Source organism: Cervus elaphus, chromosome 19 (genome assembly GCF_910594005.1).
Source record: "Cervus elaphus chromosome 19, mCerEla1.1, whole genome shotgun sequence".
NCBI lineage: Eukaryota > Metazoa > Chordata > Mammalia > Artiodactyla > Cervidae > Cervus > Cervus elaphus.
In genome coordinates this window covers 9,742,747-9,757,212 of record NC_057833.1, presented here as the reverse complement: position 1 = coordinate 9,757,212, position 14,466 = coordinate 9,742,747, and the positions used below count along the sequence as shown (strand labels likewise).

The following is a 14,466-nucleotide window of genomic DNA, read 5'->3' as shown; positions in this document are numbered from 1 at the left end:
CCTTATTTGTAAGGTGAAAATTGCATTTGCTTGTAATATTTTTGACATTTCCATATAAGAGGGGAAATAATTATATAGGCTTGTTATAGAAAAAGCATATGAATAGCCTATTTTAAAATGGATCATTTAAAAATGTTATTTATTGTCTGTTGATAAGGAGTTTGGGGGCTTCCCTCATGGTTCAGACAGTAAGGAATCTGCCTGCAATACAGGAGACCTGGGTTCAATCCCTGGGTTGGGAAGATCCCCTGGCAAAGGGAATGGCAACCCATTCTAGTAATCTTGCCTGGAGAATTCCACTGACAGAGGAGCCTGGCAGGTTACAGTCCATGGAGCTACAAAGAGTCAGACACAACTGAGCAACTGAACAATAACAAGAAGAAGAAGGAGTTTACCCTTAAAACATTTTTTTCATTAGTAGGCAAAATATGTTTCAGTGTGTAGTTTGTTAGCATTTAAAAGCTTGAAATGCGTTGCCAATAATAACAGTAAGGATAACTGACATTTTTGAGAGCTAATTTTATACTAAACACTTTGCTAAGAGCTTCACATGTATTGGTCTTCAGTTTAGTTATTTTGGAGGCATGCATTTCTTTCATTAACACTGTAGAACTGCAGAAATGTGTTTATCATCAATTGAAGTATTCCAGTGAATTTTCCACATTCCTGAATAGATAAAAGATTACCAAAATATTAATAATTGTTGAAACTGGATAATACAATACCTAGAGTATCATTACACTATTCTACTTTTGGGTATGTATGAAATTTTCCATAGTAAAAAATGAAAACCACAAACTGAAACCCACAATACAATCCCATCACCCAAGATCATCCGTCCTGCTTATGTTCCTTTCTCTCCATCTCCTGCTCCACGTGACAGCTGACCACATGTGTGGATCCACATCTCTCAAGCAAGGGAGGGAAAGACCAGTGACACTTACCCTGGTCTGCCCACTACCCCCCGCCCCATCCTTCTTGATGGACTTAGGAAGTTTCTCTTCTCATTTTCCTCCCTGTCATACGGGTATGAATCTGTACCAAACGTCTGCTGTCTTTCTTTGGTGGCACATTCAGGACAGGGTACTTAGGGGACACCTGCTCTTTTCATCTGCCAGATTCCCCTCCTATCCATATTTGGGAAGAGCAACCCCCTTCCCTATGGTGAGCAAATTACTCCCCCAGGTTCTGGTGGGGCTGTTCCTCATAATATTCCACCCAGCCCTGGGCAGGCATGGGTATTTAGTCAGGAGCCGGACACATATATACTCTGTTGATGACCAAAATAATTGATCTATAGATGGACACATGACTTGAAGCACATCAGTTAGAATCTTTTCAATTTTATTTACAGATGGTAAAAGCAGGAAGGCCTCCCTTTCCCCCTCCCCTGGGTGTTAGCTGAGATGGTTGAAGTCTGGAGCTGTCCCTGGCCATGCTCTACCCCCACCAGCCTACAGAGGACGCTCATATGTAGTAGGAGAGAATACAATAAAAACTTTGGAAAAAAGCAGAAAAAGAGTAGGAGCAAAAGTGAGAATGAGTGTAATGATGACTGAACTCCAGGATCCAGTCATTACTGCGGCCCTTATCCTTTCTCCTGTCTTAAGTTAGGAGTCAGCACAGTGCCTTTTGCCCTCAAGCTAGTTTGAGTTGGGATTTTTATCTAAAAGTCTTGATGAATACAGGGGGCAGAGCTGTGACAGCTACTGCTCTATATTTCAGGAATACTATCTATATTCCAGCTAAGACTTCAGCAACACCAGGTACATGGCAGGTGCTTCAGACATAAGTGTTGAAACTCAATAGGTCCTCCTTGATAATTGTTAAGCTCTTTGGTCATCCTCTTGATTTCTTGGTGCATTGATTAAAACAGAGACTATTCATCTCCTTCACTCTCTTGTTTCATGCCTATAACTTAAAGATTTGATTTGAGTCTCTCAAACACAGCTATTTTTGCAACTGAAAGCATGATTTTTTGCATAGCTAGAGAAAGCTATTTCCAACACAGATTTCTAGTTCAGTTTTCTAAGAACTCCTTAAGATTTGCAGCACAGCGGGCCCACCGCAAGGCACATCAATCATCTCCCGTTTATCGGGTACCTTTTACAGGATTTTCTGTGATCCTGGTGTCACACTGTGTATCAAGGCAGAGGTGATATGGAGGAGTCTGGCAGCTATTTAGAAGGGAGGCCAGGCAGTGCTGTGCCAGTATAATTAATGAGAGTCACTGCTCTGAAAGCCAGAGGAGGGTGGGGGTTGGGAAGGATGTCTTTCACCAGTCAATGGCATTTAAGAAAAATCGCTGCTTTCATAGCCCTTTTACTGCTGTGAGGAGGTTAAGTCAAAGGACTGCCGTAAAGGGCTTTCTGTAACTCCCTGCGAGGATGGAGGTCCCTGTGTATGGGGAAGCAGGGAGAATTCAACCCCAAATTTTTCAGCAAGGCTGATTTCAACCTTGAATGGAGCTCCCAGCAGGAGTTCCTTATGCTTGGAAGTCCTTACTAAAAGATTATAGCTTACATAACCAAGAGACCAGTCAAAAAAGGTACTTAGGTTTTACCTGCCCAAAGAAGTGTTAACCTAGGTCCCATTTTCTCCAGTCCCCTTGTAACCAGTGAAGGAAGAATGGGGTGTTATTTGGTTTGTTTTCCTATGGACTGTTCGGTAACCATGGAAGGGTTTGTGTGACCTAGAGAGGCTGTTTACTACCCACTGTCTAATCCCTTTGTTATTGTTCTCCTTGATTGTCACAAGCAGGGAAAAATAGTTCTGTCCTGCTTCGAAAAACTTAGTGTAACAATCACATTTTCTTGGTTTTAGTTAGTAATTTTTCTCTGATTAATGGTGAAAGAAAGACTCAGAGGGAAAAGCTACATTAAAAGATTTATGGATATATACACTTAAGACCATGATGAAGTATGATTCACACCAACTTCAGAATGATTGCCTTTGAGGTGAAAGGGAGGGAGAAGGGCCACGAGATGGGGTTTTAGCTGTATCTGGAATGCTTTATTTAAAAAAAACGAAGGGATGAAGGAATGAGAGTATGATTTGGGTTGTTTGCCTTGTTTTTGGTAGGTTTGAAATATTGTATAATTTAAAAAAATGTAATGTTCTCAAAATTATGGTAATTGATTAAAACTATCAAAATAAAGAATGCATAGCAAACAAGTGCCCTTGTTATGAATATTTTTATGCATTTATTTCACCATTTGTCTTTTTCCTATCTGAAAAACTGCAGATGCCAACACAGGAGGTTGGGGGTGGGGGGCATGGATAACTTCTATGGTTGTGTGAGGGGTTGTCTTGGGTATCTTTCTCCCCCTTTCTTTTTCTTGGGGGAGGGTTCTTCCTAACCACCTGGGAGATTAACAGTCAAACAACTCTCCAAAAAGCAACCTAGGGCTGGAAGGAGTATCTGCTTAATTTCTTCTAAGCTGGGAATTTGCAGCTGGGCCAGAAAATTTGGGACAGTGTCTTTCTAAGGAGCCAAAGGACCTTCTACATCTTTTCCCAAACTGATTTCTTCCTGGTACTCCTGGCAGGAAGAAATCCAAGTAACTATTCAGGTGGCTTTTTCCTTTTTTCTGAGAGTCCAGGATCGCCTTCGGGGATAAAGTTTCTTCTTGCCCATGGTGCTTTGCTGTGACATTGTAATTGCCTCTGTTGAATTGAATAATACAAATGGGTTGTTTCTATGGTATCGGCTAAGTGGGATGAAAAGGTGAAACCCTAGATCTTGTGCTGGGAGGTCACGGTGCTACCACCCCCCACACTAACTGTCCGTCAAAACTGACCGGCAGCCAGGCCCCCTGTTCTCCGAGCTCTGACGCTCATTTGTAACTTCCTGAGCAAATTCACGCTTGACAAAGAAAATGACTTTAGTTTATGTTGTCACTAAGCCCAGAAAATCCCTGCCAACCCCCAGCTGCCAGCTTTTCTAGGACCTTCTTATTGGTGGAGAATTTTAAACTGAAGGTGAGCGAGAAGCCGCGTCTCCCAGTCCCTCCCAGCCAGGCTTTGAACTAACAATAGGGCAGGTTGAATGAAGGCTGATAAATGCAAATCCCGGAATGCCGACGCCGGATCACAACGCGGCTGCCTGGGTGCGCGGCTCCAGCAGCCGCCAGCGACCTAGTCACTCGCCACGTCGGAATGTTCAGTAGATTGCACCGTTTCAGCACCATTTGAGTGCCTACTGCTTCGCTCCGCAGGTCCGTGCTCTGATTCATCGCTCGTGGGCCGCTCGAGCCCCCCTGCCACTAAACTGATCTGACTGAAGAACTGGCACGTTAACGCTTAGCAGAGGCACCTGGGGGAGGGGGCGGGGACGGGGAAATAAAAGTGGGTTTAACTACCCTCTCTGGCTCAGTTTCAGCTCCACTTTACCCAAAGCAGGTTTCCTTGGTTGTAACAGCATAAGAGATGCTATTTTCGTAGAATGGTAAAACACAAAAGCAAACATAAAACCAAAACAAAACAACAAGAGGGGCGATAAGATGAGCAGGTGGGAATTTTCCTTAAGATATACTTCTGGCACTTTTTACTTCGGGGCAAACTGCACATAGTCCCTGCTCCCTTCCTTCCCAGCTTCACTTCGCCAGACTCGTTTACTGTCCCACCGCGGACGCTCTTGAGTATCTCAGCCCCGAACTGAGTTTCGAGGGGGTTTCCCTAGGTTTGGGACCCTTTGAAACTTGAGGGAGAAAACAAAACAACAACAACAAAAAGTTCATCTCCAGTGCTCCTGGCCGTTGCTTGCCGGGAAACCCGTCAAGGAGGTGTAAGCCCTGGGGTCCGGGCCCAGCGCTCGGACCCTCGCACCCAGCCTCTGGGTCCCCTGGCGGCGGCTCCAGCTCCAGTCCGCTCTCCGCGGCTCCAGTTCCTGATTTCCGCGGGAGCTGCGGGACTGGCAGGGAGGGGGCTCCGGAGTGAGTGTGAGGATTTGAATGAGAAAGCAGGTTGTGGCGGCTGCGACCCATTCTGTCCTTCCCTTCTCTGGGTTCTACAGGCTGGTCTGCAGAAGTGTCCTGGGGGGCTTTCCTGCTCCTCCACAGGGTTTTGGAGTTGGAGTCACAGGGACCAATAACTCATCAAGCCAGCACTTCGCAGGACTCAGAGGAATCCATCTCTCGAGCACTCAAAGTTGATCCGGTCAGTGCTCTGGGGGGAGTCGGGGTGGGGGACGAGAAAGGAGGAGAGGACTGGTCCTGCAGTCCAGGTGTGCAAGTGAGCAGGTGGCTCGAGCGCCCCTCTGCAGCTCCGGCCGGGACGCGCTCTTTAGGACAGTGTGAGGTGTGGTGCGCGTGGGGTCCCTCAAATGCCTGGCGGAGAACGGGACCACAGCTGGTCTTGGGGTCCCGTAATTTAGGAGGATGGGTGTGTGAGCCCGCTCCAGGATTTAACTCAGGTCTCCTGTGGTGGTGAGTGGGGGTTTATGCACGCTCACTGCAGGGTGCTTCACCTCTAGGCGGGACCCCTGCCTGACCCGCAGACGCCGCGAACAGCAGGTCCGCTTTCCCAGCAAGGGGAGTGCGGTGTCCATTACATTTGGAGTCTCACGAGCTCTTCCTGCGCCCAGTGACCCCACTCGGGACCCTTTCAGAGAAGCCCGGGTGCTCTCAGCGCTGGGAGGATTTACTCCATCGCCTTTTCCTGGAATAAACCCGGGGCACCCGAGCGGCGCGGGGCAGGGCGGTGGAGGCTAGTCCCGGACACACAGCCGCGCGCTCTGCGCTTGCGCGGGGTTCCCATGGCGACGGCGCCGCGAGTCGGCAAAGCCACCCGACGTGCCCCAAGCCCTGCTCCCTGTTGAGCGTCTGCGGCGCTCTCTCCCGCCCCCCCAGACTTTTTCTTTGTTATTTGTAACTCGGAATAAGTTTATGATCTCATTTTGACGTTAGAAGTTCAGCATTAAAACAATAACCAGGTAAAATTTAAAAGACCCCCTCCCGCGTCCCAGGGCAATACCGCTTTGATCATAGACGGAAGAGATGAGAAATTGCTCATTGGGATGGTGTTTGAGATTCCCCCCACCCCCTTCTTTTAGCCCGTTAAAGTGGACCCGAATAAAATATTCTTACTAATTAAGCAGTTTAAAAAAATCGGTCAGGTGTTCTTGAGCGTTAAGGGGACAGACCTGTGCCGCTTTTCCGCAGGTGTAGAGGCGGGCAAGTACAAACCAGCACCACCTGTGTCCTTTTAGCTTGTTTATCAGAACTAAAGGCGATCTGAAATGGACCAACGTAAAATGGCAATGAAAAGAAACAAAGGCTTTCCCAGAAGAAGTGATTGTTTTTCCACTTGCTCAGGCGTTTTGATCACTTCTGGGGTTAATCATCTGCAGGGAATGTTTCAAGAAACTTTGACACGAACCAATTAGATCCCTCAAGCTTTCTGTTGAGAGAGTCACCTTTTCTTAAAATTGAGTCTTGACAACTCCATTGTCCCTTAAGAGTTTCCCTTGTTTACGCATAGGTTAGCATTTGGCAAGGGTACGCATCTTAAGGGTTATGTAGAAGGAGTTGTAGCTTCTTGTAGTACACTTCTTCTTAAGTTACATCAGTATTTGGCAGCGTGATTGGTATACTTAGTTGCTATTAAATAAACATTGGTTAGAATTAACTGCTAATAAAAGTATGAAAATGGAATTACTCTTTCTGGGATAAAGTTCGGCGTAAAAAATACCGTAAGTGTAGTAATACATGAGCACTGTCTTGCTATATCCTATTTTTAAGTAATTTGCCTTCAAGAATAGCAAATGTTTATTAGTGGTAGTATTCAGACAATATCCTTCCACCATCAGCAAATGAAGTCAACCGTAATATGACTTTTCAAATGATTAACAAATAACAGGCTGTTAAAGTTCTCTTTCCCATCCCATTCATTATGAATGCCGAGACATTATGCAATCCATCTGGCTCAAACGTTTAGAAGTGTCCAATTAAGTTTTTTATCATTAAAAATATAAAAACTCTTAATTTTCAGGTTCAGATACTTTGTGACCCTATTTGGTGGCTTGTAACTGCCTCCAATTCCCTAATTCTCAGTGACATGTGTTTCTGCTGGTTCCAGGAGGTAAACTGCAGTTTTGCAGATCATGGGATAATGAGACTGGGAGTGCTTGGGGGAAGGCTGGGGAGAGGCCATAGGATGAGACAAAGGGAGGGAAGGTTGATGCGCAGAGCCAGGATTTATAGCTGCACCAGATTATTCATAAAAGCTGTTACAGTTATTGCTTCTGTTTGATACATTTCCCCACATCATCAACATCAATTAAACTTATTTTTAGAATCAGTCTTCTAAATAATTATAAAGACAGTTACAGAAATAGAATATGATAAAGGTGGTTTATATTAGGGTGCTATAATATACTGGGAAAACTCTTAAATCCTTCTTACTTAATTTACTCGTTTAGTGAACAGTATTTATTGAAAACCAATTGTATATAAGATATACAACAAAGTGATATATAAGATAAGTAAACCTAGATTTCTGTTCTCAGTGAACTAAGAATTGTGACTTCTGAAATAATTTTAATCCTGTTTCAGGTTTTCAGGGAAAAGATACTATCTGTGGCACTCTTAAGGAGAGGGCTTAAATAAGTGCCAAGCAATCAGACATCTAGATTCAGAAACAAAGGATTAAACTTTGATTAAAAAAATCCTGAACCTTGTTTTTGAGCATTTTAGATGAGTCATATATACAGTAAAAAACATTGTGTGCATCTATCTTTTTACATTTTTGTAATACAGTCTCAACCATAAAACCTGCAGTCTTGGCAAGTGCAGCTCATGAGTTTGGGAAGAAAAGAGAAACCCTGTAATTCTCAGGTTTCTTAGATGAAGATAAGGTGAGTGATTCACTAGTTCTTTGTTCTGGCTCTGTGTTTCATGACATAATAAACCTCCTGCAGCTCCCTTCTAAGAATAGTTCTGGTCTGCATGCTTGAAGGATCATGACTATTATTTGTCTGAGAAAAAAAAGAGAGATATAAAATTATGGTAGAAGGTTGAAAGGAACACAATAGGGCATGTGAACATTTTAACTTTTGAACTGGAATAATTTCTAGGCATTTTTCATGCATTTAGACTCCACTGAAATCCATTATAGTCATGACAAACCTCTGGCATAATAATAACCAAGGTTGACACACGTTTCCTCTGGTCACTTTGGGACACAGAAGATGAGGGAGACTGCAGCCTCCTTTTCTTCATCCTCATGAGTCTACTCAACATTATCAGCTCAGAGAAGCTTGCTGAAGAGCATCGCCGTTTGGTTATTGCTCTTTGTTTCAGAAAATCAGCTGTGAATTGTGGCCCAAGTGGTGCAGAACTCGTTTCCTTGAACAATGCCTCCTCAGCCTGGGAAGTGTGTTCTCTCTCCTCACTAGTAGGGGCTTATTCCAGGCTGGCTTTGCTCACAAGGAAAATCATTTAGACACAGTTCAGTGGACACTCACTCACATCTCTTTGATACCCGTGACCACTTTTGTTTAAGGAGAAATCCAGGACTGCTGTGGTAGGGTGTCCCGAATTAGAAGTGCATTTTAAGAAGCCGTGAAGAAGTTTACACAGCTTTGTGTTGTTATCCTCAGGGTTTCTGTCTTCTGTGCTTCAAAGTAAAAGAGGGCAGGATGGACACAGAAGGGGCAGCGAAGAAAACTTCTGTAGCAAAGTTAAAGTCTCATCAAGTTCTGCATTTTCGATGCATTAAACCAAATGCTTGTGGCTTGTGATCTGTCATGTTACAGAGCAGAAAAATATGTCTACTGTGTTTATTGTAGGACTCAGGAAGCCAGAGCCCAAGGTTGCCAAAGGATTTCTTAAAATTCTACAGCTAATAAATGAAAAAACTGGGGTGAAAATGTTATGATTGCTAATGATGCTACTGTTTCTAGGAAATCTAGGGAGGGCAGATATGAAATCCTTTCTCTAGACTTCGGTGTTTGTAACCATATAAACTTGTTGTAGTTATAAAGTGGTCAAACACCAAGAGTGTTTTATGATTTAGTCTAATTTCGCTGAGTGGAATTGACAGTGGGCACCTTCTGATTTAAATATTTGGTTATAAGCAAGTGTATGTCATGAGAATGTGTATGGGTCATGTGCATAAATGAGAAAGAGATCTTTCTTAATATGTATTTTGGCCTGAAGAATTCTGCCATGATTAAGACAATGTAAGGGAGAGCAGCGTTTCTGATTATTATCCAGTCAATATCTTAAGCAAGGAGCTCTGGGAGAAAAGGAGGAAATGAGCATTGATCTAGTCCAATCATGTGCCTGTGCATTTACTTTAGTTCAACTTTAAACTTCATAAAGAGATCCAGGAATTATTATCCCATACTACTTAATGAAGCAGTGAGACCTGGAGATTAGTTTCTTGCCCCAAATCTAAGTGAGTATGAAAGAGTCTTGGAATTAGAACCCAGGTCTGTCTGCCTCCATGGTCTGTCATGTCATGTTGTCATTCAGAAAAGCAAGGCCAAATTTATGAAAAATACTGAGTTTTCATTTCAAACTCAGCATGCCATCCAAAATACAGACATTTAGAAGTTTCTCTGATAAGCTTTCTGGTGAGTGGAGATGCTGCATTCCCTGTATGGAGTTTAGGAGGTTATAAATCCAGGTCTGGTTCCAGAAAAACATTCAAGGCTTTGTTTATAAACTGTGTTGGCTATTTGTTTAGAAGTGAGTGGTGTTTAGATTCTCTTGTGCAAATGCTTTTCCACATCAAAGTGGCCCACTTATCACTTTGAGATTGTTGTCAAATTATGCTGGGTCTAAGAGGACCCCGCATGATGTTAATGTGTGTTTTCTGGCATCCTGAGACTTAGATGTTGATTTTTATCTTGTGTAAGCTTTGCTCACTTATTTTTCTTGAAATAATGCCTTACTGATGGATGGAATCAGATGGCATGTTTCTGTAATGTTTTCAAATTGGAGACCTGAATCACCTCGGACAGTTGCTGAAAATTTCTAAACTTTGGCCAGAAGCTGGAGTTTTGATGCTTCTGAAACTACTCTGGCCATGGTGTTGAGACTATCCTGAGCTGGTTCAGATTTGCAGTATTCAAATTTGCAGTATTTGCAGAGGGTTTACCCAGGAAAAAACTGAGGCTCAGGGATGTCCACCTCAAACAGTTGAGAATTGAACCTTGACTTGCCAGCAGATGCCTGCCTGGTCTAGTGACCTAATTAGCACACCTCGCCTTAAACGCACCCCTTTCTCTCCTGGGCCTTCTTTTTCTCCCTGTATCTCTGGCTCTAGGGGAGAAGAAAAGGTTGAGGGTTTCAGAAGACTGGATGCCAGACTTCACTTTGGAATTCAGCCCAGCCTCGCTTCAGGCAATGCAAAGGACCCTGGGGGGTGTTCTGAGTTTCCCTCTGTTTCTCTGTGTCTTACCCTCCTAGCAGCCTCTTTTCTCTGTGGTTCCAGAATTTAGCAAGGGGCTTAAGAACCTGTCTAACCATTCAGGTGCCCATGCATTAGCTATTCTATTGCCACTGGAAGGCAGAAAGATCTAGTTTGGTGCTCTCACTTGTGAGTTACTGATTAACTGCTCTAAGGCAATCATGGTTTCTCTTTCATCTGCCTTTGCTTCCTTGTTGCTAGCCCACAAGAACCAAACATTTGAATTCAGCTTCCTACTTCCCTCTTCTCTCCCTCTTCAATTTGACTGAAGGAGCCACTGGATCTTGGAACAGGTCTCTGTGGAGCGCTAGAAGGACCTCTGGTGGGAACTTTGACCTATTTGTTTTTTCCAGGGGTCACAATCCTGGACCAGAAGTGAAGTGAGTGGATTTGCTGTTTGATTGCATGTAGTTTAGTTCTCTAGACTTCCTATTTCTTTTTGCCAAACAACTCTTTCTTAACTTTGAGTGATATGGGATTGAAAAGATTTTTTAAAAAAATGATTTCTTTTTTAAAAAAAGGAGTTAGGGTTATGAAAAGATCCTTTGATTTTTATTTCAATTCAAAGACTGTTGGTTCCAACCATTTGTGTAAAACAGAAAGAAAGGGAGGGATGGGAAAAGAAGGCTTTCTTCTATGCATATAGAATAGAATACCCCTGGAAGGGAACACTAGAAACTAATCATGTTGGTTGCTGGGAGACATACCAGAGGTAAACTCTTCACTGTATACCTTCTTATGCCCTTGGATTTTGAAACTTAATGAGTAAAATTAAAGTAGAAAAAAAAACAAACTTGGGTTTCAATATTAAAGAAACAAGTAACTATCTCCTGGGACTTAAGTGATAGAAGTAGGAAACTGGGAAGCAATTTTAAAGAAAAAAATTCTTTTTTTAGCTATCTTTTTTAGGCTCACCAGAGTTCACATTTAGTAATTTCTTTTGTATTTAGTAATTTTTAAAAGCAGTGTTTTTCAGCACTGGATTTCAATAATAGGGCTTGGGGAGGGTTTTTTTTTTAATTTAATTTTCATAGTTTTCTTCCCTCTCATAAAGCATCAGCTATTGGCTGCTCCCAGACTCAGTGGGCCAATGAGAATCTGTTCCATTCCCGAGTCACTAAACCTGTCTTCTGCTGGCAATGTGTTTATGGAATGAAGCCTAGAAAGCCCTCTTCCCAACCCACCCATACCCCTGCCCTGTTTTTTTCCCCCATGGAGAAATCCCTGTAATGTGATTATTTTATTTTCCTAATCAGAGTCTAAATGCGAATGTTAGAGGAATCTTTTCTTCTCAAATTGAAAAGGGGGAAAAAAAGCTTATACAAGTGTTTTATTCTGAACCACAGCTTTTCTTTTTGAAATAGGTTGTGAATTGGAAGTAGTTTTCTGTTTACTGGATAAATCTTGAAAGTACAGTCTTGGAAGAGAGAGACCACAAAACTGTGTACCCACTTCTTTTTCACTCATCAAAAGAGAAGTGTGAAATGTATTATTTAGTGTCCAAGTTTCAATCAAAAGCAAAACACTCAAGTCAGGGTCAGTTCTCAACACTTTTGAAAATTCCTTGTTGAAAACTGAAGGTAATAAGACATCCTTTCCTCACAGAATTCTTATTACTCTGTTACTTTTGCTAGAAAAGAATAACTGAATAGATCATACATTCTCATGTTTAAATTTTTTAAACCTAAAAGGGAATTTAGTGAAAATTCTCTAACCTCTGTCCTTCAGCCATCCAGTTATTTCTTTAATAGACCAATAGTTATTGGTTTCTTCTGTATTTTTAATATATATATATATATATATATATAAGCATATGGATGCATATAGATGCTTTTTGCCTTCTTTCAGAAATCAAATGGTAATGCACCATCCATATGAATCTGCTTTTTTTTTTTTACTGTAATAATATATATTGTATGTCATTCCATATCAGCATATAGGGCTTCTTAATTTTTTTTCTTTTTACTTAATTTTAGTTATTTTTTGGCCACACCATATGACATGTGAGATCTTAGTTTCCCCAACCAGGGGTGGAACCCACACACCTGGTGTTGAGAGTGTGGAGTCTTAACCACTGGACCACCAGGGAAGTTCCCTTTTTATTAATAGCATACTTTAAAATGGCAGTTTTAGGGTCCCAGCAAAATTGAAGGGAAGGTATAGACTTTCCCATGTATTCCCTACCCCCACCCAGTGCATAGACTCCCCATTACCAACATCCCTACCAGAGCGGTTATGACTGATGAACCTACACTGAGACATCATAGTCATCTAGAGCACATGGTTTACATCATAGTTAACTCTTGGTGGTGTGCATTCTGTGGGTTTGGACACATGTGTAATGACCTGTATCCATCACTATGATGTCATACACTGTGTTTTCACTGCCCTAAAAATGTCATGCTCTGCTTGTTCAGCTCTCTCTCACCCTTCAGCCCCTACCAATCACTGACCTTTTCCTTGTCTTGTTAGTTTTGCCTTTATCAGAATGTCCTATAGTTGGTATCACAGTATGTAACCTTTTCAGACTGGCCTTTTTTCTCTTAGTAATGTGAAAGGATTCCTCCAAGGCTTGATAGCTCATGTCTTTTTAGTGCCAAATAATATTCCACTGTCTACGTGTATCAGTTTATCCATCCATCTATTGCAGAATATCTTGATTACTTCCAAGTTTTGGTAATTATAAATAAAGTTGCTCTACACACTTATGTGCAGGTTTTTGTGTGGACATAAGTTGTCAACTCCTTTGAGAGTTGACAATACCAAAGAGCACAATTGCTGGATTGTATGTAAGAATATGTTTTGTAAGAAACTCAAACTGTCTTCCAGGGTGGCTGTACCATTTTTCATTTCCACCAGCAGTGAAGGTGAACTCCTATTGCTCCACATGCTCACCAGCATTTGGTGTGTTAGCTGGATTTTGGCCATTCTCAAGGGGTATGGTGGCATCTCATTGTTTTAATTTGCATTTCCTGATGACATATGATGAAAAGAGCATGTTTTAATTTGCATTTCCTGATGACATATGATGAAAAGAACATCCTTTCAAATGCTTCTTTGCCATCTCTCTGTCTTTGGTGAGGTGTCCAGGTTTCTGGTCCGTTTTTTAATTCCATTTTGTGTGTGTGTGTGTTTTAAGCATTCTGTGTATATTTTGAATAAATCTTTTATTAAATGTCTTGCAAATATTCTCTCCCAGTCTGTGGCTTGTCTTCTAATTCGTTTGGCATTGTTTTAAATTTTAATGAAGTTCTGCTTATCAATTCTTTGTTTCGTGTATCATCCCTTGGGTGTTTATCTAAAGAATCACCACCACGCCCAAGATCATATAGATTTTTTTCCCCTATGTTATCTATCTAGTTTTTGTGTTTGAAATTTAGGTTTGTGATTCATTTTGAGTTAATTTCTGTGAAGGGTATGGTTAAATTTATTTATTTATTTATTTTTTTGCATAGGGATGTTCAGTTGTTCCAGCACCATTTGTTGAAAATTGTTTCATGCTATTGCCTTTGTTTATTTGTAAAAGATCAGTTGATTTCCATTTATGTGGGTCTGTTTCTGGGCTATCTGTTCTGTTCCATTGATTTATTCATTTACTCTTTCTTCAATACCACCGTCCTGATTACTGTAGCTTTAGAGTAAGTCTTGAGTTGGATTGTTTCAGTCTTCCAACTTTGTTGAATATTGTGTTGGCTATTCTGGATTTCTTTTTAATGGCTACATATTTTCCAATGTATGGGTATATTAAATTTAACCAGATTAATGCACAATTAGGTTGTTTCTGAACTTTTGAAAACAGTGATGTAGTAAATAAGCTTGTATATACTCTGCATGCTCAAGTATGGCTGTAGAATATATTTTTGGAAGTGGGATTGCTAAACCAAAGGTATACACATTTGTAACTTTGACGAATAATGTCAAATCAACTTTGATGGAATTTATACAGTTTTTGTTCTTGTCAGAAATGTATCACGTGATGATTTTTCCACATGCTCACCAACAGTTTGTCATCACACTTTTTGATTTTTGCTAATCTGATAGGGAAAAAAT

At 41.6% G+C, this 14,466-nt stretch overlaps 2 protein-coding genes across 4 annotated transcripts in view; both read left to right on the top strand.

Annotated features, from left to right (window-relative positions):
* C19H3orf33 (chromosome 19 C3orf33 homolog) overlaps window positions 1–3,174 on the top strand; it is a 32,839-nt gene extending 29,665 nt beyond the window's left edge. Inside the window, exon 5 of the mRNA XM_043874784.1 lies at window positions 1,355–3,174. Coding sequence (XP_043730719.1) covers window positions 1,355–1,405 — 51 coding nt within the window. The 3' untranslated portion in view covers window positions 1,406–3,174. The remainder of the gene's footprint in view (window positions 1–1,354) is intronic.
* Window positions 3,175–4,978: 1,804 nt separating this feature from the next.
* PLCH1 (phospholipase C eta 1) overlaps window positions 4,979–14,466 on the top strand; it is a 227,659-nt gene continuing 218,171 nt past the window's right edge. For all 3 annotated transcript variants that reach the window (XM_043875364.1, XM_043875363.1, XM_043875362.1), the window contains exon 1: window positions 4,979–5,157. The gene's annotated coding sequence lies outside the window, so the exon portion shown is untranslated. The remainder of the gene's footprint in view (window positions 5,158–14,466) is intronic.